The 25,780-nt window shown below is 45.8% G+C and overlaps 3 protein-coding genes across 17 annotated transcripts in view; 1 reads left to right on the plus strand and 2 right to left on the minus strand.

Moving 5' to 3' along the window:
• Positions 1-446: 446 nt before the first annotated feature.
• On the minus strand, positions 447-11,799 carry STRADA (STE20 related adaptor alpha). Of its 6 annotated transcripts, none has more exons than XM_072919174.1 (13): positions 11,709-11,799; positions 11,209-11,288; positions 9,925-9,982; positions 8,975-9,003; positions 5,731-5,833; positions 5,119-5,240; positions 4,895-5,003; positions 4,666-4,789; positions 4,037-4,208; positions 3,331-3,435; positions 2,947-3,188; positions 2,285-2,327; positions 447-1,885 (listed from the first exon to the last, which is right to left on the minus strand). In XM_072919174.1, the coding sequence occupies exons 2-13, from the start codon at positions 11,242-11,244 to the stop codon at positions 1,733-1,735; spliced, it is 1,296 nt and encodes a 431-aa protein (XP_072775275.1). In that variant the 5' UTR covers positions 11,245-11,288; positions 11,709-11,799; the 3' UTR covers positions 447-1,732. The 6 variants fall into 6 exon arrangements, with proteins under 6 accessions (XP_072775275.1, XP_012426523.2, XP_002193381.2 ...); XM_012571069.5 differs by having other exon boundaries at positions 11,233-11,288; positions 11,734-11,768; XM_002193345.7 differs by having other exon boundaries at positions 11,734-11,752.
• The window catches only part of DDX42 (DEAD-box helicase 42), a 28,314-nt gene continuing 13,826 nt past the window's right edge, over positions 11,293-25,780 (plus strand). For 2 of the 3 annotated variants that reach the window (XR_012052105.1, XM_072919152.1), the window contains exons 1-2: positions 11,293-11,463; positions 25,088-25,324. Coding sequence is in view for 2 of the 3 variants with exons in the window: in XM_072919152.1 (XP_072775253.1) it covers positions 25,104-25,324 (221 nt within the window). In the remaining variant the exon portion in view is untranslated. Of the gene's footprint in view, positions 11,464-23,199; positions 23,339-25,087; positions 25,325-25,780 lie in introns of those variants that run through there. The other variant, XM_030256485.4, reaches the window with a different exon arrangement.
• On the minus strand, positions 12,760-23,259 carry CCDC47 (coiled-coil domain containing 47). Of its 8 annotated transcripts, none has more exons than XR_004365724.3 (14): positions 23,105-23,237; positions 20,681-20,946; positions 20,452-20,559; positions 19,444-19,618; positions 19,139-19,260; positions 18,527-18,592; positions 17,679-17,780; positions 16,752-16,862; positions 16,357-16,442; positions 15,572-15,630; positions 14,936-15,045; positions 14,598-14,765; positions 13,556-14,354; positions 12,760-13,471 (listed from the first exon to the last, which is right to left on the minus strand). XR_004365724.3 is itself a non-coding variant. In XM_030256493.4 (13 exons), exons 2-13 carry the CDS (start codon positions 20,939-20,941, stop codon positions 14,274-14,276), a joined length of 1,449 nt encoding a protein of 482 aa, XP_030112353.1. In that variant the 5' UTR covers positions 20,942-20,946; positions 23,144-23,259; the 3' UTR covers positions 12,760-14,273. The 8 variants fall into 8 exon arrangements, 5 of the variants coding, with proteins under 5 accessions (XP_030112353.1, XP_002191503.2, XP_072775273.1 ...); XR_012052107.1 differs by lacking the exon at positions 23,105-23,237 and adding an exon at positions 22,934-23,027; XR_012052108.1 differs by lacking the exon at positions 23,105-23,237 and adding an exon at positions 22,934-23,027 and having other exon boundaries at positions 12,760-13,474.

Below are 25,780 nucleotides of genomic sequence, written 5' to 3' on the forward strand. Positions count from 1 at the left end.
ATTCATGGGAAAGCAGGCTGGAGCATTGCAGTTACTGGGCATTTATTCCCTCCTGTCTTGGTTCCTAGAACTCAAGACAGGGACAGAACTTCAGTGGGCTGCATGCCTTTTGAATCAGCCCTGTTTGTAAGATTTCATGACAAGCCAGGGAATGAGTATCTTCTTACTAAGAGATTAAATCAGGAGCCAACCCTGAGCATAGGGAGGAAGTGGAACTGGGCCTGGCCTTAACAAACACTCCTGCAACTGGGAGAATTTTACTGAAACTTTAAAAAAGAGCAAGTGCAGGTGTTTGCAGCTTGTTGCTTTAGTTGAAGTATGTTTCTGAAGCATGAAGGTAGCTGCCATAAACTGGTGAGCTGTATGAAACTAAGGTAAAAGCAGGCATGCACAGCCAGCCTGTCACCCTCTGTGATTCACTCCATCATCGTGCACAAATAGCAGACTTAAAAAACAACTTCAGAAATATTTTATTTGTTTTGGAATAAAACTAGAGTAACAAACTATCTGGGTTCAAGTACAGTTTATAAACACAAGAAGGACCTGTTGCCAGCACCACTATTCCCATCAACTGCACCTATACAAAGATTCTCAGTGCTTCAGTAAAGAGCAGATGACCTTCAGCACCATGGTCCTTGGAAAACAAGTCAAACTAAAAGCCTTAAATACACCTCCAAATAAACCAAACACCACGGAATGGGGGAGAGCTGCCACAGCAGCAGGGCAGAGCCACACAGCCATGAATCACACGGAGCCACGTGAGCAGCTTCTACCTGTCAGTGAGGGAAGGCAGAACAGCAATGGCAATGGAAAGGTTAAAGTTCAATTCTGTACAGGAGTTGTGAGCAAGAGGATCATGATGAAAATCCATTTACTTTTCCTCTGTGCCAGAAATAAGTCACTGCAAACAGGTAGGTAAGAGTGTTTCATGCTGTGAAACCAGCCCAGCTAACATGGAGTTCAACTGGAAGGGGATAAAAAAGCTGGTACATTGTGCAGGCATCCACACTGCTCTGGTGACCCAGGAAGCTGGAAGGGGAGGCTGGAAGGCCCTGTCTAACCTGGAGTTCAGAGTGCTCAGCACTGAGTGAGAAGTCTTCAAAAGCCCTCTCTGGACTGGAAAAATCCAGTGCTGCAGAGGAATGCCCAGTGCAGCAGGAGTGCCTGGAATGGCATCAACTTGTCTTTGATCTCCTGTTTTTCATCACAAAGCAGTAACTAAGAATATAATCCCTTTTTTCCCATTCCCTTAAAACTTGCCCTGTGATAATACTGTTACAGGAACTTAACTAGTTCTAAGAGAATGCCCAAAACTAAAAGCTGCCCACCTCCCCTCAACTCTAAGGCACCCTTAAAAGAGAAAGAACCAAAGAGGGCAGGGACATGCAGCCTCAACTGTGAGGAAGCCAGCGATTTTTAGAAACATTAATAGAGACCACAACTACACAGACTCATTCAGCACCCTCGAGTGCTCTACCAGAGTTCAGCTGGAAGAATGGGAGCTCTGGGCACTGCACCTTCTGGAATACTCCACAGCTCCTTGGGTTGATCTTTTTCCAGCTCAGGTCTGTCCATTTGTATCCAGGATACTTCTTAAGTAAACAGGCAGTTGAAGTTCCTTCCCAAGGACCTGTAAACTATTCTGTGTGTAACATTCATCAGCTTTTATGAACAGGACCAATAAATTACAATTTATTGAAGAAAGCTCCTCCTCAGTGTAGTCCCTGTTTTTCTAGAATTCCCAGTCATCCACATCCAGCTGCTCCAGATTTGATACCAACCCAAAAATGCTACTGGGATCCTGGGGCAGTGTCCCTTCCAGATTGGTGATGGGGGTGACAGGGCGCAGAAGTTCAGGGAGTGCTTCGGAAGCACGGCGCTTGATCTGCACGGGAAGGACAGAATGAGCACACGGGGCTGCTCAGGTGCTGCTCCCCACCCAACACTGCAGGCAGAAACAACAGGCAGCAAAGGCACGGGGCACCCTTTGGTCTCCTTAAGGAGCAGGTTAGAACTGCCTCGGGCCAGAACTCAGCAGCCTGCAGGGGATGAGCTGTTGCGGCTCCCAGAACAGGCAGATTTAAAACCTCTCTTGGATAAGAGATGCTTCAAGAACAGCCCAAGCACCTCCCCTGATGTGATGATCACCACACTGCACTACAGGTAGTCAAAAAACTGACTTAATCTTCCCAATCACAGAAAATTCATCAACTCAACATCCTCACCCTCACAGCAAGATAAAGCAAAGCACTGTGCTTTACCTCTGGATAAATTAGTTCCTTACCTGCTTAAAAAAGGGGTGACTGAGCAGAGTGCCTGCACTTGGCCTGTGGAAGGGAGGTAGAATGAGAGAAGCACACAAGAACATGAGTCAGTGCTTGAAGTCAGGTAGTGGGAATAAGAAAAGATCAGGGTTTTTCCTGCCTCTCCCATTTCTCAGCAATCACGTAATATTTTATGCAAGGAGTCCAACCTCCTTCTTCTAACCTTTAAGTTACATACTTGCACCCCCTATATCTGGCCAAGGACAGTACCTGAACAGTGGGGCACCCCTGAAAAGTCTGTCATGGCTACAGATTGCCCTCACTACAAAGAAAAATGCAGCTTTTATCACTTCCCATCATTGCTCTCTGCTGGCTGAAGAGCAGCCATTTGCAGTGATGGGAACTGTGCCAGAAACACAAGTTGTTTATTTTCCTGATGTGCAGCACCACTCATCCTCCAAGGAAGGCTGCAAAGGAATTCCTCAGGCTCTCACACAGGAAGTGCTCAAAGTGTTAACGCTGCTTGTTCTCCACACTTGCACTGCTCTCCTCAACAGGCGGGGCACATCCTCACTCCACTACACTTTTGGAAAGAAAACTGTAAACAGTATCTGCTAATTCCCAGAGTTTAACCAGCCCTAGAACAGCACAGGTCGGGAGAGCCGCTTTCACCTGGCTTTACCTGAAATCAGGGTTCCTCTGGAGGCACTGCTCCACGAAGTTGTGGAAGTAGGTGGAGAAGGTGCGGAGGTAGGGGTGCAGGGCTGGCTCTCCGTTGGCCGCGCGCACATTGCTCGTGGCCGTGCTCTCCCCCATGCCGTAGTTCGCGCTGGAGCGCGACGTCCTCATGGTCAGCTCGTCAGCAGGAATTGTGGTGGTGTCGAGCAGGCAGGGAACAGTTCCATTCAGCTTTTCCAAGAGCATCTGGAAGAGCAGGGCACAAGCAACAGCACAGTTCAGGTTTCCCATTCATGCAGGCAGGACACCCTTCTGTGCTCGTATCCCAGAGCAGGAAAGCAGTTCCAGGTGCCACATGAAGAATGAGAAAGGAGCTTGCAAACCTTACCTGAGTAGAAGGCATGTCTTTAAATGGGACATGTCCATTTGCCAGCTCACAGGCTGTTATCCCCACGCTGTAAATGTCAGATTTTGCATCGTAACCCTGCAGATTCTACATGAAAAGGAAAAGAAAAGTTCGCTTCAGGACTTATATGTGATTGAATGGGTAAATTCCCATGACTTTGACTGCAAGTCAACAAACCCAGGTGATTAGAACAGGAACAGCACAAGCCACAGATACACTGGTTTATTGTGGTGAGAGTTTTTTGGTTTGTTAAAACACACAGTTAAGGGCAACATTTATGTAACTGAAATCAGCCAGCATGTAGGGATGGCCTCTGCCCTGGGTAACTTGCACCTGATGTAACACTTTGTTAATGAGACAACCTGTAGAGGTGTCTACATTTAAACTGTTGAGTCAACTAGATCAAATTCTACCCACTTGCCCTGCATTCACCCCAAATCTGTTTCCTTTAGCTTCTCCCCTTCTTTCTCCTTGCATTCATGTACCCCTCCCCTTGCTAGGGGTTACTGGTTTTAAGACAAAAAGACTAGAAAAAAGGACTAGAGTTCATCACAAGAAAGCAACTCTGCAGGTGCTCTCAGAGAACCTGCAGTCCCTACCCCTACACCCCCTCAAGTTGCCCTAAGAGCTCACAAAGTTATACAGATATAACACATCAACAAACACAAGCAGTTTCTCTTAAACACACCTGCTGCAAAACCTCAGGACTAAGCCAAGGCAGCACTTTGATGCTGTATTTGGGGAAGTCATGAACAACTTTGAGTCGCTGCCCATGGTTGATCATACTCAGGTTACTCCGCAGGCCAGAGAGGTAGACCTTCCCATCTACAGAGATCAGGATATGGCTGGCTTTAACACTCCTGGGGAAAAAAGAGAAAAACAGTCAGGTTCCCTGGACTTTACTAACAGCTCAATGCACAGCACAGTACCTGATCAGCTTCCACCAGGAGGCTGAGAGTCCTAACAACCATCTTTGGATGCTGGGCAAAATCAATTAACAGGATTCTATTAATCACCTTTGCAAGTTCACAAAGAATGTTTCTGTGGCAAGGAGAAATGTAGAACTAAATGTTATGGATTGTGATTTTAGATACACAGTGGTCTTTGGGATAAGTTTGCTCCACAACAACACTTTCATGCAGCTTAGTAAGATCAGGGATGTCATTTCCCATGAGTATCAAACTGATTTGCTCTAACAGCAAAATAATACAAAACTTAATGTTGTTCTGTGTCTCCTGATTCATCTTCTGCTCTACTCTGAGTATTATTTCCAAGACCTTCCACCAGAAGGAAAATGACCAATGTATTTTTCAATACCTGTGCACATAGCCCATATGGTGGATGTAGTCAAGTGCTTTCAAGACACCTTGGAGAATGTAAGCAATGGCCAGTTCAGTCATCCCATCCGTAAAATGGGTACAGATTAAATCTTTCGCAGAACCTAGAAAGAAACAAAACACCACCTGTCAGAGCAAGGACACTTCAGCTCTTCAATTTCATTTCACAGAACATGAGGGTCAGAAAAAGGTACCCCCTCTCCACTCACCATAGGCCATGAAAGAAGTCACTACCCACAGCTCATTGTCCGCTACGAAAGTAGCTTTGTATGGCACAATGTTAGGGTGGTTGAAGAGCTTGGAAACATGAAGTTCCCCCTAAAATAAAAGATATTTGATTAAATTTAGTAAATGCAGAAACACGACTGCAGTATTGATAGGCACTGCTCTCGCTGTCTGTCCTCTTCTAAGCTTGCATGTTAAGTGGTATTACCTGCAAGAATGTGACCATTTCATTTGTGCAGGCCTCCAAGTTCACTCTTCTGACTGTGACATACTCTCCTGTGGGTTTATACCTGGCCAGGTTCACAACCATCAAGTCTTCAAAGCCTCTGCCTGAAAGAGAAAGCATGAAAGCTCCAGTAATGCTTGTGGAAGCACTAAGAGAACTCCTCCAGCCCCTGATCCTTCAATAATATTTACCCTCACTCACTGAAACCACTTTTGACCTTGTAAAAAGAGTAATTGTTCCATCAGATACCACCTTTCTTGGCATGTATCTCACTGAGAGGAATCCCCCTGACCAGTAGAATTATCCTGTCCTTCAAATTCAGGACTGAGGCAAGAACAGTGATTAGGAGCACCAAGGACAGGTTTCAGGCTGCTTCTGCTGACTGTACTGCACCCCCAGCATCACTGACCCACTACATGCCCCTCTCAGGTGGAAACCTTTAGGACTGGCATCTCATTTTTTATTCAAATTATTTTAAAATCAAAGATGCATACATCCAATATCAAAAATAAGTAATCAATCAAGAAAAGGATAAATCTGCAGAAATTATTTTCTTTACAAAGCAGACTCTGATCCCCAGCCCTCAAGAATTACCTATGATAGTGAGCAACTCATAGCAGCTGCTGTCTGGCAGGAAGCTGCTCATGGTGTCCCTTTTAGGGGAAGAAGCTATCGACTCGGAGCTCGCCTCATTTGTCTGAGGAAAAAAAATGAAGTCTGGTCAAAGGAAATAAAGATCACCTGCTGGAAAAATCATCTGCCCCTCATTATCATACACTTCAAAATAATAGGAATACAGAAGAGGATTTAGTTGCTGTCAAAATAATTTTAAATAGTCATTTATCAATTGAAACTCAGGAGATGCCTCATTTCAGAAGATCCAGACATCTGTGTTACAAAACACTGAACAAGTAGATTTTTAATCACTGTGAGAATTTATTCAGGAATATTTTGATAAAGCCAAAAGCCAATTATTATTCCCCAGGACAGCCTAAACTCTGCTTTACAGTAACTGCCTTTCTCTTATAGTTATAAACTCCTGTGCCACCAGCCTGTTGCCTGAGCCAGAGCCAAAGGGAAGCTGTTCTTAGCTCTCCTCTGCACCACAGCAGTTGGTGTTCCTGGTGGATGCTGCAGCTCCTGCTTCTCAGCTCACCTGGGACAAGCCCAGCATCGCTGAAGCTGCTTAGCTGAATGGTACAAGTGATGAAGAAAATCAGACACATGAAAAGAGAAGCTCCAAATGAAAGCAAAAACTGCAAAGCGTTAAGTGCTTCTGAATGAAAAAAAGGGGGGAAAAGCGCCCCCAGGCCACACAGGGAAGCAGCATTCCCAAACCTGTCAGCTTTCCCTCACTCCACCTGCCATAAAGCTTCCTGCCTCCTTTACATCCTCTGAAATCTTCCCCTGCAGGATTTTGCAGATGATAAACTTCAATATTCTTGCAAGTTCTTCTATACCTTCCAACTCCTTGAAATGTCCAAAGTCACAAGGAGAGCCACCTAAAGGGGATTAAAATTTATGTGGTATCTAAAACTGTCTTTAGTTATCTCCAATTTCCAGCACATTAACTCCTCCTGGCATTTGGAATACCAGCTCAATTTTTCCACCTCATTCTCCATCAACTGCAAATGCCCTTTTATCAGACCTTCCTCAAGGTACATGAAGCAGAAAAAGTTTGTGCCTTTTCCTACCATGACAGCAGACTCTGTTCTTTATTTTCATCACTGAAAGATGGAAACAACACAGTGACAGCTGAAAAACAAGGAACTTGCTGTTCTACCCTGAGCCCAGGGTACAGACAGTGCAAAGAGCACAGACAGGAGTTTGCTGTAAATCACCTCTGGGTGCTAAGAGTACTTTGGGAGTAAATTAGAGCCACACTTCCCAAATTCCACCTTTCCAACTGGCTTTGAAGAGCATGATGCCTACCTTTAAAGTAGGTGCCTATTCCATTAAGGGAAAAGGCAAAAATTAAGATTTGTGGTGCTTTGGTACAATTTCAGTGCAAACAACTCAGTTCCATCTCAGCATAGCTAAAGCCCCTGGGAGCAGCATTCCCACATCCTCTCCTTTAGTGAACACCACAGTGCTGTTTCTTGGCTCAGAACAGGCAGCAACTTTCCACTCAGGATTTCAAGCTTCTGCTAGAGAGGCCTGTCCATTCTGACCTCAGCTTTATCATTCATTACTTCTTTCAGCAACTTCACACAGTCCTGTCAACAGCAGGACTGCCAGGAGAGACACACAGGCAGACAGAAACCTCTGAAGCACAAAGGCACCACCCAGGAGATGGAAGCAGGGGGCTGGGAAGCAGTCATGGAGCAGTGACAGCTGGTGAGACACTGAGCAACATGTAAGTGCTTTGCTTTATTAAAATCCACTCCAGGGAGAGCATAAGCCAACAAAACAGATGCAAAGAATTAAATAAATTCAATCTTCTTAATGGTGTAGGCTGTGCAGTAATGGAAAGATACTGTGAATTCCCTATTGAAAAGTCTTCTAGTTTGAGGTCTTCACTCACCTCTCCCCACGTTAGCATTGACCAATAAGAGTTAATGCAAAAGGAGCTCAACCAGAAATTTATCAACATCATACGACAGTTTTAAAAAAGAAAGTTAAACTGAAATGTCATTTATGAGGTACTGCAAAAAAGCTCCTCAGTGGTTTCACACAGGACAATTTTTGGTGTATGGTCAAAAGCAGCTGCAAAATGAAGTCCCATATGATCGGTTTTATGGCATGACATTCATTTAGAGCTGGCTTTTGGCTTCCGAGTCCAGTTTCATTTGAGATAGATTTAAAGGAAATCAATCTTTGAAAGGCAACTACTGGTATAAATGCCATAGCACAATCACTTATGTGATGCTTGCAAGGATCTGCATTTGCCAAATAACATTCATCTGAGTTAGGAAGAGGGAATATCAGTTTTGTTATGCTGTCTTCCCCTCCATCTCCTCACTCCCTCCCTCACTTCAGCATAAGCAACAAAGATTTTCTTTCCACTCTCCTTCCCAAATTATGCATCTTTCTCTACAGCCCTGTTGGAAAAAAGAAGATCTAGATGTAAAAAGATCAAAATGAAAATCAGCATGTGTCTAAATCCCAAGAAAACCCTTGGAAAAAAACAAAACACATGCTAATCTCAATTTACTTCCAGCCAAGCATGTCTAACACTCAGCAGTTTTAAAAAAGGTGTGAATTTACTCGATTTTATATAAAACATTCCACATATATCTCCTATTTTGAGCTTTGTTTGTGCCAGTAAATTACAGACACTGGCACAAAAATCAATTATAAGCAGCTTGAACTGGCACAGTTATGATCAAACCACATTTAATTTGTGTTTGTAATTAGCTTAAAGTAGAGCAACACTTGCACACCTGTGGTGTGGGGAGGTGGGGTATCATTTAGATTACGATACTCTATTGTTAATTGTGATATTCGATGTGTTACATGCTCATTATGAACCAGACAGTGAGTAGTCAGGGCCTGCAGAACAAACACTTTTCAGAAGTTCCATAAAACCAAATTCTTCCTTCCTTCTCTGAAGGATCAGAACTAAATCACCTCAAAAAGAGACCCTTGAGGGGCTGGGTGGAGGAGAATGACAAACAAATAGAAATCCAAGAGATTAAGTTTAAATTTTTGAGTTATCACGTATAGTTTGAAAACCACACACCAAAATCTCCACTCCGGGGTGAAACCTGTTTCCACACTTGTAGAGCTAAATATAGAGATGAGATATATAACTAAGATAAAAAGAAAAATCAAACTTCCACAAGGAATAATCTCCATGCAATGAACCACAGCACCACAGCCTGCACAAGTCACTTACTTTTCTCCGAGAGTCACCCGGAGGCTGCTCTGGAGTAAAGAAATTAATTGTTCACCATGTTGTGTTCAAGAGATAGCCATTAAATTATAGCTGGAAAACTAAGTAAATAGCCTTAGATGACCCTTTTAAATATCAAATATACATGATTTTCTGTTTTATAGAAAGACAATGTGCACACAAAATTGCAGCACTAGTCATACTGCAGTACAGGATCAAAGAGATTCACATAGTGCTACTGTCTGTATATTTGATGTAAATGTAAAGTGACAATTCTTTTTTACTGTAACTCTAAGTATTAACCTTCTGTCACGTCCCGTATTGATTGGGGGGTAGGACTTGGTGATCTTTAAAGGTCCCTTCCAACCTGAACAATTCTATGATTATAAACACATTCAAAGATGACTCTTACCAACAGAAGAAACTACCTAGTATTATTTAAAGTAATAAAAATTCCTTTACTCCCCCTGGAAACTCAAAATCTAGACACAGGTCCTATGCTCTGTTTTCAGTGTCATTGATCAGGAATTCTGCATCCTAGTGGGCAATTTGTTTGTTATGCAAAAGCAGAGCACAAAGCTGTCAGCTCCTGCTCCTGGGGAGCCATCAGCAGTTTCAAAATCCATTTTTACTCAGAAAATTATAATTAACCTTCCCAGACCCCAAATTCATCTTCTGCATATGAAAAAAAATGTGGTTATGCTAAGCATTACATAACTATTTTAGAACTGTTATCAATATGGAAATGACTTCCAAATAACTTGCTACATCCTGGACACTTCCACGTTACATTTCTGTAATGCAAGCTGCCCAGGCAGCTTGAACACCTGGATTGACAATGAGATTTAACCATCTCTTTGATTGATAAGATACATCTTTGCTACCAAATCACCAAGCTTTACAGCTAAAAGAAAACATTTCCAGCAATATCATTTAACAAGACGAAAACTTACCTCCAAACAGCTCGAAATCTCTTAATCCCTCAACAATGAACTTCTCAGACACCCACCGCTGAAAGAAATAAAAATTCTCCACACAATCAGTTATTCCATCCAGAGAAAAGTTTCTCTTCCCCTTCCCCACAAGAACAAAAACCCCAAACCTCAATGATTCTGCTGTGGTCTGAAATTGATTTGCTGCATCAGCAGTGACATCCTTATTTTGGACAAGGGTATTCCCTTTTTAAGGCAATGACATGCATCCAGCAACCCCGCAGGTGCTGTTGCTATTCCAAATCAACATGCACTTACAATAAAGTTAATATCATTTAATCCATTCTAACAAGTTTTTATACATGCACATACAGCAAAAACAATCAAGATGCAACAACCCCCTCATACAGCCAAATAAAAGATGGATTTTTAGGCGTAAGAGATTTTAAAAAATGCTTTCACTATTTACAAAGAGGTGCTGTCTTTGAGAATTCAAATATTTGGGTTATATATCTATTGACTGAATGCAAAACTAGAACATAAATATGCTAAAGTTGTTGTTCTCTTCCAGAATTTAAGTCTGAAATTCACAGCAAGCATTAGGTTGTGTAGAGGAGTGTTTCCACCGTCTAATACTGCAGTTCAAATAATATACATATATATGCACACAGGACACAAAGAATAGGAGATTTTAAGCTTGCAGAGTGTTGATCATGAAGTTAAATCATCGATCACAAACACTCCCATGGTAGAATATGCTACTTAGCAAAAGATTTTAATAAACATTGATGTTATTCAGTGCATGGGAAGCTGGTCCTGGAGAGCACCAAGGAGTCTTTAGGTGATGATGACCCAAAACTTGTATGTAAGAACACCATCTGAATGCATCAGAAGTGTTCTGCTGCTGGAAACGTCCTCATTTTCTGCTGAAAAGCAGAATCAAACAAAGCTGTTGTGTTTAGCTTTGCGAGCAAAGTGAAGGGGAAAAAAAAAACCCATAAACTGTGACACAGGTGAGGAGGGTACTTCTTAAAGAACGACTGAAAATAAGCAGCTTTATGGCCCTTTTTCTTCACTGCAAAGCCCATCAGAGTCCCTCTGCACTGCACCCCAAGGAGATACAGGTGTATGTGCGAGCAGTAAAGGCTTTAATACAGGGTTTGATCCCTGACCCGCGTCTTGTTACCAACCCTATGATCAGTTTTCCTGTGCCCTTATGGTGCTCTCCAGGCCCGGCCACTCTGCACAAGCGCCAGACTCGTTCTACCGAGACACGAGGGAAGCTGGAAGGTCTTCAACACTCACCCTAATGCGCTCGGGTTTACTTACAAGGAAAGACATGGATCCGCCGCTGTGGGGCAGGCGCAGCAGGAAGGGTGGCACACCTGCGGACACGGGCGCGTCACCCCTCAGCGAGCACCGGGCCGGCCTCGGGCCCGAGCCCCTCACCTGCCCGCGGCCCGGCAGCCCCGGGAGAGCGGTACCCCCACAGAGCGCCGACACCCCCGACTGCGCCGGGCCCGGCAGCCCCAGGACAGCCCTGGGAGAGCGGCAGCCCCGGTAAGCACCACCGGTACCCCCACAGAGCGCCGACACTCCCAGGACAGCCCCGGGAGAGCGTAACTCCGGCAAGAACTGCCCAGAGGCCCCCAGACAGCGGCCCCCTGGCCAGCCCCGGGGCCCTCACCCATGCGGGGCCGTCCCGGCCCTCCCTGCCCCTGACCCGTGCGGGGCCCTCACCCGTGCGGGGCCCTCCCGGCCGCCCAGCCCCGCTCCCCTCTGCCCCTCCCGGGCCCCTCACGGACCCCTCAGGCTGCGGCCGCCGCTCACCGGCGAGAGACGCTGCGCGTGACGTCACCGCGCCGACGCGTGACGTCACGGCCGCGGTGCCGCGGGCAAGGAGCCGGCGCCATGTTGGGTCCCTTAGGGGCCTTGGCCGCATCCCAGCACTGCGGGCCGGGACACAGACCCCTGCAAAACAGCTGAGGGGGCTGGCTGACGGGCGGCTGAACGTGAGCCCAGTGGGCAGCAAGGCCAGTGCCACCTGGCTTGTCCAAACGTCAGCAGGACCAGGGCAGGGGTTGTCCCCCTGTGCCAGGCACTGGTGAGGCCACACCTCAAGTGCTGGGTCCAGTTCTGGCCCCTTCACTTTAAAAGGATACTGAGGGGCTGGAGCAGGGAAGGGAACGGAGATGACAAGGGTTTGGAGGGCCAGGAGGGCTGAGGGAGCTGGAAAAGTGCTCAGGAGAGAAAAGGAGCTCAGGGGGGCCCTTCTGGCTCTGCACAGCTCCTGACAGGAGGGGACAGCCGGGGGGTCAGGCTCTGCTCCAGGGAACAGGGACAGGAGGAGAGGGAACGGCCTCAGGCTGGGCCAGGGGAGGCTCAGGTATCAGGAGAAATTTCTTCACAGAAGGGGTTCTTAAACATTGGAACGAGTGTCCAGGGAGCTGGTGGAGTCCCCGTCCCTGGAGGTGTTCAGGAACACCAGGACGTGGCACTCGGTGCTCTGGGGCTGCGTGACAAGGTGGGGATCCGTCACAGGTTGGACCATCTGGGAGGTCTTCTCCAAAGGGATCAATCCTGTGGGTCCCTGAGAGAGGGGCCAAGGCTGTGCCCCCAGCAGGGACCCTGCTGTGCCTGGGAAACCCTCCATGTGAGCCCAGCCCAGGCTGCACAAGGGGGAGAAAACTCCTGCAGCTTTCCCCGGAGTACCAGCTGCTCCTGCTGCTTACAGCTCTGCAGCCTTCCCCAGCAGGAACCAGCTCCTCCTGCTGCTTACAGCCTTCACCAAAACTCACCAGGACAAAGGAGGCTTTCAGAGCCTGCTAAATGAAAGGAACACTGAGACAAGCCAAGTAAAGCAGGAGTGTTTCAATTATATTTTACTCTTCATTAGATTGTTCATTTGAATGTTCGTATTATAAAATTAGCTGCCACGGCCCATAACTGGATGGGACTTAAAGAAAGCTCTGCTTACTCAAAAGAGCACAAACTAGTATTTCCTTTCAAAGAACTCTGTGAAACAATAACATATTAATCTTAAAAGCTAAATAGTGCTAAAATTTCACATAATCTACATTAGTTTTGGTTTTAAATAATTTTACCAACCATTATAAAATTAATGTATTTGCACGTATCAGGTTACAGACATTTGCATTTCAATCAGGGTGAAGTATCCCGTGCTGGACCAAGGAGTTTAAGCAATTGCTGTTTCAACGGCAGCTAATTCTTATTGCCTCAGAACCAAGTTTCCATGAAGTATTGAACAAGAAAATGCAGGACACTGCTTCCCCACAAAACTGTTAAAAGTCTGTTACAAGCAGCAATAAAATGCCTTCTGGACAGGAAGCATTTATAAAATGCAGAGCTCTCCCAGCGAAGTGCTTGCACAGGGCATTCACTTCATTCTTGCCATTTAGATTCAAAACCCTGAAGAGATCACTGACCAGATGAAGAGGACGAAATAGCCTCTGAATATCCTCTGAAACGTTTTCACTGGCCTGGGGAGATGATGAATTGCAGGTACTCCAATAGATCTGGCTCCTGGCTGAAGTGAACTGGGCAGCAGCTGCTGAGATCAGGAGAGAAGGGGTTGAGGCAAACTGGAACTGTTAAAAATACTGAAGGAAAGCTGGCTGAACTGCTAACTCACCATGCACTCACTCCTGAAGGAACACTGTGCTGACATCGCAGATTCCACACTGAGTTAAGTCTGCAGCATCCAAACACACAAGTAGGAAACTGTCCATGTATTCCATTCCCTTGGTTCTAACCATCTCTGTGTTTTACACATAAGCCAATCATGCCCACAGGTGACCTAATACTGCCTCAGGCCTTTGTAAAAAAAAAAAAAAAGAAAATAAAAAAATCTTCTACTTCTAATAGAACTTCTATTCTACTGGGCTTAAATCCCTGAAGAATCCATACACTGTGTATGGAAGGCTTTAAGTGTTGTGCCTTGATGCAAATAAATGCACACAGTAAATGTTTATTGTGCAGTTTGCCTCCCCCTAAGTTTTTCCCCTTTCCCTCACAATAACTAAAATCAAATTTTAAAATCAAAGCATGAATATGTTACCAGCACACGTGGACAGGTTTACAATCTTCTGTTTTTAAAGAACAAATGACAAAAAGCATTCAAGAATATTGCAATTTTTTTTTTTACCAGACAAATAGCAAAACTTTGTACCACCTGGAACAGAACTGCCGAGACAAAGCTCTCCACACATTTTGCTGTAAACTTAAATAAGTAACACCAATGCAAGACCTTTTCTCTTAATGGTTACTAGTGTTCAATGGAGTTGTGTAGGTCCTTGTACCCTGTGAATTACAGTTTCACAGGTGGCATCGAGACACTTCTCACAGTACAGTCACATGGCTTTCACTTTGATTTGCTTCATCTTCATCTGCTTCTTCTCGAGCTTCTTCTGCTCACGGCGCAGAGCAGCTTCCTGTAGGCAAGGACAGGGATCCGAATGAGCACAGGCAATCTCTTCAAGGAACAAGCAGATCATTTCAGAACCAAACAAAGCCCTCCAGCACTGGGTTCACAGTTCACCGGGTGCCTTCTTGTGTTTCAGAAAGGAGCAGCAAACAGAAATCAAAGTTGCCACTGGTACTATACCCACAGGCAGCCCGGGAGATCTCCCAGGAGGGATCTGCCAGCAGCCTGTACCGACGTGAACACCCCTCACCTCCAGCCGACGCTGTTTCTCGGGATCCTCCTCGTTCATGATTCGCTCCTTCTCTGCCCGTTTCTTCTCCTCCCGGCGGGACTGGGCAGCCTCCTGTCTCTGCACGTGAGTCAGCTTGAGGAAGTTCTCTTCCACCCGAGCCCTGTTCTTGTCCGCTTTTTGTTTACCCTTTGCACAGAGAAAAGCAAACGCAGTTTGTACTGATTTCCCCACCAGCAGGATGCAGGATCTCTACCAGTCGTACAGGAAACGTAAGGATCCAGTGGATCCATAGGACCCAGAGGTAACGGTTCCAATTCCACACCATGTCAGAAGACAGAAAAGCAGACACTACTTACTTCTCTGTTCAGCCGGAACTTCTTTGCTTTGTCAATGGAGTAGATAACCATGCTCATCAGAGGCAGCAAAGACTCCATGTCCTTTGGGGAAGTGTTGCCTGAACCAGGCACTGAAATAAAGAGTTCCCTGTTCATTCACACAGACTGGCAGTACCTGTCTGTTCGCTGTGATGCTCTTCCCTTATGGCTCACACTGTCCATGAAATAAAGATGCTTTTATCCTGCACCTTAGGAAACTTCATTTCGAGCTATAGGCATCAATTTTGAACAGATTTGAAGATCTATTCTTTTCTAGAAGTCTCCCAACAGGATGCTTTTGTGTCAAACCAGGGTAAACCAACTGAGCCTGTGCAAGTTCAAACTGCAAGGCTTGTGGTTCAAAAACAAGCCACCCTGAGAGACAGGAGTGTGAGCCGAGGTCAGTAAGAGCAAGACTGAGTGTCCTGTTATCATGACAATATGCTGCTCAGTCCCCAGTGTATTGCTGCCTTCTGTTTATCAATCAATGAGCCTGCTACATGCACTAAGTCACTCATCATACATTATCTTCCACAGGTGGCAGATCGTGAGCCTGTGACTTACCCAAATAAAGCCACACCCTCCCCCAGACACACACAGAGACAACAGAGCCCTTACCATTAAATGTAAACAAAAGTGTCTTTTTAGTTTCGGGCAGTTTTGTAAGCTGGCCCTCCCTGGAGGAAAGAAACAAGCATTTGGAAAAAGTGAAGAAAAATACGAAGTAACTAACATTGGTCTGAAAAACCATCATGAAACAAAAGACACTTGGAAAGTAGTTGAATAAAATAAACATTAGAAGCCCGGCTATAATCCAAAGTTATGTTTCAAACTAATCAGATTCCAGAAGTGTTTTACCCAAAAGCCTGCAGAGTAAAGGCATGAATGTGAAAACATACAGCACCAGCCCCTCTAAATGTCAAGAGGGCATGCAAGCACTAATAAGGCCTGTGTATTTTGAATTACATTCAGCTTCACACACCCCCTTGTTGTTTATACCACTAAAGATGTCTAAAGATTTTAGGAGAACAAAATATTTTCTCAAGAGTTTAAATATTCACTGCACAAAATCCCACAGTATTCTAATGTGAAAATCTCAGGCCTACATTTCACAGATCCTCAACCATTTTAGTACAAGGCATACACATAAGCTGTCTTAAGTGAAAATATGCCCCTTTATGTTCATTTATTTATTTGCCTGTGAGCATAATACACAGGCATGTGCAAAAACCTACGTGGTAATTCAGATAAGACACATCACACATTGCCCACCACTTGGCAATTCAGAAGCAGCCCCAGAAAGCACCTCTGGACTAGGAGGCTCAGGGAGACAGCAGAGCTGCTGCCTGTGTACTGCTGAGGCACAGCTGACAATCACCCAACAGCTCGGCCTTTGTACGTACTCTTGCATAAGTTTTGGACCGGAGAACTGGTCCGAGAATTGGACAGAGTCAATCTTGTCAGCATAGTGTGTGAGGAAATGGATCATCTGGAAGAGAAACAGGTGTTAGTTTTTCCCAACACCAATCCAGCTGCAGCCTATCCACTCCACAGGGGTTTGCCAGGTTTCCTGCCCATGGCAGGGTGCTAGGACTGGATGATTTTTAAGGTCCCTTCCAACCAAGACCGTTCTACGGTTCTATATAACACTCAGGAAACTGCTGTGCCCAGCTTGCCACAGTGACACTGATAAAAACATGAACTTTCCCCTTTAACTTTTCCTTTTAACTTTTTTGGAACATACAGGTTGTAAATGCCAGGATTACTAAGGAGTATTTGTTAATTCATTCAAGTTTACCTTAGCGTCCATCATTCCCTCCGTGACCTCTCCCATCTCTGACAAGATAGCCAGGGAATCTGGAAGCCCATATTTCGCACCAGACTTAGGTTTATCACTGCAGAACTCACTCTGTTTCAAAGAGAACAATGTGAAAGAAAAATAAACACAAGCCTGTAAATATCTTATTAGACTGAACTGTTCTGGAACAGAGGGACCTTCAAAAGTACCTGGAAAGAAACAATAAAAACTACACTCATCCACTCATCCTGGCTGCGGACATTTCAAAGAAAGTAAAGCACACAGCATCAGCAGTCTTTAAGCTAGTATTTTCCTTCAGAAGTCAGCATTTTAAGGAAGAAGATAAAACAATTCTAATGCATACACACTGGAGTGTTCAAAGTGGATTAAGGCATTTTGCTTACATTGTTTGATAACAGAACAAAAACTGGCATCCTACCAACCACACATCATGCCATTACTTGAGAGAAAAGATTTTTTTAACATTACTTGTTAACACTGAATTCTTTGCAAGCTCTGCAATTCTTTTCAGGGCAAAGTTTTAATTTCGGATCATGTAAAAACAGATGACTTAAACAGATGACTAAATTTTCCAAATCACTTATCACTAATTAAGTTTACTTTTCAATCCTTGAAGACGTCTTTTGTGCAAATGAAATGAGGTGAAGTGACACTCGTGTTTGCTGACAAAAATCTGCAGCCTCTCTTAGACCAACTATAGCCCAAAAGAAAGGTGTAAGCTGCTTTACACTGCCTCTTTCCAAGCACTTCTCGTGGTTGAGTCCATTAGACTTTTATCTGTACATGGAATTATCTTTTCCACACAAGTTCCAGGTCAGTCACAGGTTTTCAGCTGTTCCCAAGCAAACAATGAATATGCAGATTAGATTCTTATATACTATTATTTATCAATGTGCATGTACATACCAGGTCCTGCATCTCTTTCTGAAGTCTCACCAGTGCTTTTCTGGTTCCAACAGCAAACACATATGTGTCCATATCTTCATCATTCATTGTCACTTTTATTTGCTGTGAAACAGAAAGCTATTAGCCCTGGCCAGATTTCAATGTTTGTCTGATACTTTGATTCCTAAGAACAAGGACTAAGCAATGACAGACACAGCTAAGAAAAATGTGGCAGATTTAAAGCTTTTCAGTATGTCTTAAAGTGAGGAAGCTTTCTAATTAGACTGAGCACACCATTCAGTATTGTGCTGTAATGACAGTGACGGGAACAGCATAGTTGTAAAAATGATTTGCAATTAAATATTTTGATGTAAGTAAATACAATTATAGATGCATGGGAAGAGTATTCACAGTGCACACAGTCACTGTTCTTCCAAATGTAACCTCTCCTGGCACTTATGCTCTCTAAGAGAAGTTGGAAGGCAAAAGGTAACATTAGGAATATAATATCCAGACCAACATATGGGTTTAAGCAGTCCTATTCAGGCAGACTGAACAGACAGATGAACAATCACTAAGTATTTCAGACTGTAAAACCACTTTTTATCAATATCATGTCTTGAATCATGATAGACTCACAAAACCACTCAAATGATAAAATCCACAGACAAAGCAACTTCCAGTCATCAGCAGTTTGAATTTCACAGGCAGGAAAGAAATATGAACAATTCTTTGAGGTTGTTTCAATAGTTACTGAACTGGAAGATATGGAATACTACAGAAATCACCTGGAACAATCAAAAGCAACAGAGCAGAACAGAAGGAATGCAACAGTTTATCAGAGCTAATCTCAAGAGCTGAGTACGCACCACTTGGTCTGATGCCGGCCTCATCATGCGTGCCAGGACATTCAGCAGGTCCTGTCTCTTGAGAAACTAAAAACACAAGGTGGTAAACACAGAAAACAGCTGAATAGATAACAGTAAAAATCTCCTTCCTGATATCTAACCTGAGTTTTCCCTGGGTAACCAATACAGCTCAAAAACAGGCCCTTTCTGCATCGGAGGAGTTTCTCAGGGCTTTGTTCTGTCAAGTCAGAACATGAACTGTAGGACTGTTCCAACCCAGGTCCAGGGCTCCATATTTGTCTTTGCTGTACTTCCTTGGGATTCCTGCTGGTCCATTTATCGCTCTAAGTGGCAAATGGGCTCTTCAGCCTACAGTCACCTCTGTTCACACTACACCTCTAGCTTCCTGCAAGCACTTGCTCTTTGGTGCCAACTTTAAGGGGCAGAATACAGGTCTGTACAGACCTTCAGATGACCAGATTTTCCTCATGTGTGTGTACTCAGAACTCTGTGTCTGCATTTGATCACACTTGCCAAGCTGGGATTCCATGTTGCCCACACAGGAATGGGAAAGCCTCTAGAACCTGACAACTGGTGACACGTAAACAGCACCACAAACTGCCTCATCCTTACCTTTAACTGGATGAGCATTCCTTCACAGCACACCCTTCCAGAGCACCACAAGTTATATATGTGCTCATTTTCTTGATTTAGTTTCCCAGTGCTTGTAGCTTCTTTATTAGTGCCGTCATCCCCTGAGGAAAGGAACAGTGAAAGAACTGCAATCTAAACCTCACAAACTGAGACACCACATTTCAGCAGAAGGCTTACAGCTCACGATACCACAGTACAGAGAAGGATTCTCAACAGCCTAATGCCAGACTAAGCCCAGCTTTATTCAAATACTAAAACCAGATCCATGTCATTATGGAACTCACCAACAAGAGCAAAGTTACTTTCTAGCAGTTCCCTGTGAGTGTTGAACCAAGCATGAGCCAGGCGGTTGTTTTTGTTCTTCCCAATGATGTAGTTCATGATGTAAGCCAGGAGGCCTGTTACCATCAGGATCTCCATGTAATAACTCTCCCAGCTGTTTTGAAGGTGAGCAGGGACCTGTGTAAGGGAACAGAAGCTGTGATTTACATATTGAACAAGTGGGTTTTATACACACAAAAATTTGGGAAATTTGAGTAGTGGAGAAGTTCCATTCCCAACACAGCAATAAGCTCCACAAAAGAGAGAGCTAAGCCTACAGAAAGCACTTGGCTTACTGGGGCACAGTAATCCTACAGGAAACAACTGATAACAGCAGTCCCAAAATACCTGCTTAATACAAAAGAAGTACTCACTTCCAAGTGAGCCTGGGCTAGCACACATCCCTCAGAGTAAACAGTCCAGCACTTCAATTCACTGAGCATTTGAGCTTGATACCCTGTCCATCACACCATTATCTGAGCATCATGTAACTTCTTTGCAAATCCAAACACCCAATGCCCAAGAACATTCTCAGGATGCCAGCAAGAGCCACAGACTCCATGGGGCAGCAGGGAAGCCTTCCTGACCTTGCCACCTCAGAGGCTAATTAGCCATTCTGCTATCACTGTACCACCTTTGAGTGTACAGTTAACCAAATGTTAACTTTCACTGCCAAGGTCAGCTATAATACCTAAAAAGAGATCTCAGGGGTAATAAAAATGCAGACTTTGAGCACCTGATCATTCTGTGAAAGACTATTTTGGGAGGCAAAAAGGTGATGCAGGGTGGGCTGAGAGATTACGTTCAAAAACCAACAGAGTTGACCAGTTCTAATCTGACACTTAAGCCACAAACAAGCTAAAAACACACAGTGTTCATTGTTTAGTACCCCAGTGACATTCCTAGCATACTGTCTTAGGAAAATAAATGATGAAACTCCAAATAGACACTGGATCAACAGTTATACCTACATTAACTATTGTTATGGGGTCTTTATTTTTGCTATGAGATGCGTCTGGTTTCTCTTCATACCCTTCAAACTCCTCATCATCGTACGGCTCACTCTCGGTGTCACCTTCCTGAAGGACGAAATCACAAACAGCATGAAAATCCAAAGCCTAGCAAATAAAATCCACAAAGAGAAAGAGGGGCACAGAGACACTATTAGGAAACACATTGAGGAAGGAAGCAAGGCCTTACCTGTGTGTCCGCATCATCAAAGTCTTCCTGATTTTCATCCTGACCTTCAAGCTCTACAGTGGCTTCTTCTTCATCATCTTCTGTAGTGATGATCCTTTGAGGAGACTCTGTGACTGTATCTTCACTCACATCTTCAAATTCAGCAAAGTCATTATCATCATATTCCATAATGTCATCTCCATCCTCAAATTCATCATACTTTGCCAAAGAAAAGCTCCATGGGATGAACAGGACAGCGATAAAAATATACAAATTCTTCATTTTCACTGGAAAAAAAAATTTAAATCAGTCATTGCAAAAAGTCCTCATCAATTCTGTTACATCACACCTCCAGTAATCCCCAACCCACAATGCACAATTTGAAAACACTACGAGTCAGACCAAAAGAGAAATAAACCTGTGCCTGATCTTGCCATCTTCTCTATAAAGAAAGCGACTACTGGTACAAGAATGAAACAGCTCTGAAGGAGAGGTGCTGGACTCTGCAGCAGCAAATTCACATCTGGCCACACTGTTCGAATGAGCTGAGATGGAAAGCAGGGATGTTCTGCTACAAAACTGACTCTCCAATAGAATCTCCCAGCCAGCTCACTTCCAAGACCACGTTCTGTGTCTACAGTTGTTATTAATTAGCAATTAGGCACAGTCAGAGCATTGAATGTGTAACAGCAGCAGTAAATCTTAAAATGCACTTGATTCATTTAAACAGCAGTGCTCTGATAGTCTCTGCTAGTCCAAAAGTGTTCGTCTGTGATTTTCTAGGCTGCACACTCAAAACTAAGTTCCCACAGTGTCCCATCATGATTTCTGCATAGAGACAAAGACCTTTTGTTGGAAGTTGTGCCAAAAAAAACCCAAAGAGGACAGATATTGCACTGCTCCCCAGAACAAAGGAGTAAACTGGGGCTCACGAGCCCAGAGCTCTCCCCACATCGGCCAGAACCCTGCAGAGTTTGACAGTTCACCTTGTTTTGCCCTCAGCTTCCTGTCTCTTCTGCTTGAGTTCAAAACAGTCCCAACCTCCCCTTGAGGTTGGAGCACCTTCTCCAAGGACCAAAAAAGGCAGCAACAACCCCCAGCTGCACTTCACAACCAGGACAGAGGATCAGCTGCATCAGGCTCTGCTGTCAGGCTCATTTTACTCCCTCCCGCAACCAGATCCGAGTGGGAACCTGAATGTTAATCAGAGTGTTCTCTCACAAACTTAGAATAGAAATGATTTGTTTCTAAATTTGACCAGCATTCCTCTGAGTGCCTCATGCAGGGAACCCACTGCTATGAATGACAAGGACAACTAAAATAAACACCTTTGTCAAACACCCATCACTCCAGCAAAAACCTTCACAGAACATGGTCACAGAACCTTAATCAGGATGGAAAGTTCAGCAAGGCAGAGCCCAGGAATTTGGAACATTGTGTGGGAACATCACAATTTTATGTGAATTTAAGCAGAAAAAAAACCCCAAAATACTATTTCGATAGGACAGAATTGACACGCTGTTAAAAACAACAGGGCAACAGAGCCACCTGCTCGACCAAACACTAACATTTGACATTAAGAACTCCAAGACTATCTGAGCACATCCACCTTCAGAAGACCCAACAATTGCAAACAGCTTAATGCAAAATAAACTTCTGCAGCCAATTCGAAGGATTCAGTTGAAGCAAAGGTGGTGAGAGCTGGAGCACCCCCTTAGGTCAGCAATCTGCCAGAATGGCTTCCAAGTTCAAATTCCAGGAAGCAGAATATCCTCGGCAGGCCCTCCACGACCAGCACGACTTTCCCTTCCAAGAGGAACCGATTCATTCTCCGATCTCCACACCGGCTGCGCAGAACCCATTGGCAAGAGAAAGTACTTCAACAGTCCGAGGGCAAGCACTGCTGCTGCCTGTGCTGAACATGCACAGCTCGGGCTAGCTCAGCAGATCTCGAGCTCGGTGGCAGAATTTCGGAGGAGCGCCCGTCCCCGGCAGGTCGGGCCCTCACCGTGACCCCCGCCCGAAGCGGGGACACCCCCCGAGGCGTTCGTTATCCCGCCGCTCCTTCCCGGAGCACAAGTCAAGGTGAACCAGATAAAACCAGCGACCTGCCGGCCTGGGCGCAGCCCCTCTCACAGCCCAGCCCGCGGCCGCTCCTCCCTCCCGCGGGGCGCAGCACAGGCCGCACACGCCCGGTGCCCTCCGCGCCAGGCTGCCCCTCCCGGGACCGTGCCGGGACCGCGTTACCCGAGCCACGGGCCGGGACCGCGTTACCCGAGCCACGGGCCGGGCCCCGCGCTCCGCTCCGCGCCCGCCGTACCGGGGCGCCTGCGCGGTGCGGGCCCCGCCGCATGTGCGGGGGTGTGCGGATACCCACGCGTGGGCGGGGGGGGCCCAGCCCAGCCCTGCGGCGCGGGAACCACCCGAGAACCACCCCGGACCCACCGGGGAAGCAGCGCGGTCGCGGGGCCGCCCTGGCGGTACCGTCCGTGGGTTTCGCTGCCGGGGTCCCGCGCCCGCCTCTGCCCGGTCCCAGGGCCCTCACTGCCCGCCGCTTCACCGGCGGGCGCTGCGCGTGCGCCGCGGCACGCGCGTCACTGACGCACGGCGCGCGGGCACGTCGGTGCGTCCGTCCCCACCCCCGCCCCGGTAACCGGGGAAGTGGCGGCGGCGGCGGCGGTGAGTGCGGGTGCTGAGGGGAGGGCGGCTAGTGGGGCCGGGCCAGAGCCTCCCTCGCCGGCCTGCGGGGCTTCTGGCGGGCGGCACCCGCCGTAGGCGCGGCCTGCAGCGGGCGCGGGCAGCCCCGGCCTGCCCCGCACAAAGGGCCCGCCCCGCACCGCGGGTCCGCGGCGGGAAGGGCCCCGCGCAGGGCCCGGTGTGCCGGACAGGGCCTGCCCGCGGCCCCGGTCCCTGCCGGCCCTGCGGACGGCGATCCCGCGGGCGGGGATCCCGCCGCCCTTCCCCCTGGACCGGGAGCGGCGGAGGCGCCGTGCCCGCGGCTCTCGGGGTCCGCGTCCCGCGAGGTTCGGGCAGCGGAACCCCCGGGGTGTTCCTGTAGTCAGTCTCCTGTGGGAACCTCTCCCTGTTCGCTCGCTGCTGGCGAGTGGGCGAACTGACCGTGTTTTGTACTTCTGCTGCTGTATGACAATAAAAAAGTGCTCCTCCTTATTTTTTGAGGTGGCGGAGGGGGAAAAAAGGTGGATAAGTACAGTGAGGAAGAATTCTTACAATCAGATTTTAACTTAACAGTTTTCAAAGGTTCCCACTGTGCTGTCGCAGCCGAAATGCGGTTCCACCTCACACCCCTCTATTGTACTTTTTGATCTCCCAGTGCTACGGATCCACAAGTGTAAAAGCTACAGGGTGTCAGGACAAGAGGGAAAACAGGACTCCATGGTCAGCTGCTGCCGTGGAGAGCTGAACAGCAGTTTACCGCGAAATCTACTCCTGAGCTTTGGTCTTGACTCGAGATTTATTGAGCAAGCCCCAGGCTGGTAAATGTTCAGCACAGGGACTGGCTGCACTATTTACCTTCAGATTGTTTTGAAGTTATTTTTTTGCCAGTGAGTTCTGATCTCACTGAAGATTCTCAGTGTGAGGATTTGTTTAATAAGACTTGTAGCCTTTGGACAGTCAATTATAATGCATTGGAAAGCTGTGAGTGTCTTGCTCTCTTTCCTGCCTTACAGGTATGATTTGCTTGACCATGCAGGTAACTAAATGACTCAAGAATGGAAACTGTAAATATTAGTATATCAGTTCAGTCATCATCTTAAAAAATCAAGTTCTGGGCAGACACTGTTATGTGGAGTGTTTAAAATATTGTTTGAAAAACAGAGATTGGGGAGCATATCAATATGTATATGTATAACAAATAGAGACGTGTGGCTGAAGGTGGTTTGAGAGGAAGGGGAGTTGGCCTTTGGCAGAGATGTGCCGGGGCTCACACGGGACTTTGTGCTGCTCTGGGCCCATTTCTCTGGAGGCTGCTGGGTTGCTGCAGTGAGGTATTGACAAGCCATGAGACACTTACAGATGCCACAATGTGGACATGCAGAATATGCTGAGCTGCCTTTTCATCTCTTCTTCTTCCTGGTGTTAAACGTTCTGGCCTTGGGTTTGTTTGTCTTAGACTGCAAACAGGACAGGTAACGTCTTAAATGTATTTAAGTAATCCTTGAAGGACACAACCTCTTCTGGAAGACAACCACTCTGTTTTTGGTCCTCTTTGGAATTGTGGGTGTATTCATACTGACAAAAGACCAGAGCCCCATCCTTTTTGGGAAACAGATTAAACTCTTGTCACTCAGTGTTCCACGAGTCCCTGTGTCATGACTGAAGTGACCAACTAACAAGAAAAATCATGACAATTACCTATAACTGCCTGAATCAGAAAGAGCATTGATTTGTCCTTTCGTGTTTTAACAGGTATATCAGGGACATCATGAATTGGAATAAAGGTGGACCTGGTACAAAGAGAGGCTTTGGGTTTGGTGGCTTTGCCATAACACCTGGCAAGAAAGAGGAGCCCAAGCTGTCTCAGCAGTCCCACAGTGCTTTCGGCACCGCCGGCTCCTCAGCAGCATTTGCGAAATCGGGGCCTCCTCAGCTGCCTTCCTTCTACAAAATTGGGTCAAAGAGAGCCAATTTTGATGAGGAGAATGCGTAAGTACGGTTACTTCTTGTGTTTATGTAGCTCTAGATTTTAATGTTTTTATGTTTCTGAGGTCAGAGGAAGTATCTGTGACATTTATATAAGCAAATACAGAATAATATACTTAGAAGACTTTGAGATGCTATGGTAGCCTGCAGAAGCTTTCCTCCTCCAGCTTTCCTTTCTAGAGAACATATTTTATTCACTCTATGGTCTTCTCAGAGTTGGAGCCAAGTAGGATAAATTGGGCTGTCTTTTGCACAGGAAAACATTGATCTCCACAGTTCTTTACTAACCTGTCTCTTGGCTGCCTAAATGTATAAATAAGACAGAGAAAGTTTGGATTATTCATCTGGAGAAGTTTGGGGCTGACCTAATTGTGGCCTTCCAGTACCTAAAGGGAGCCTACAAGAAAGATGAAGAGAGACTCGATTTTATTATATCTCTTTGCCCTGCCATCACTTTGA

The sequence above is a fragment of the Taeniopygia guttata genome, chromosome 27, assembly GCF_048771995.1.
Source record: "Taeniopygia guttata chromosome 27, bTaeGut7.mat, whole genome shotgun sequence".
NCBI classification, from domain to species: domain Eukaryota; kingdom Metazoa; phylum Chordata; class Aves; order Passeriformes; family Estrildidae; genus Taeniopygia; species Taeniopygia guttata.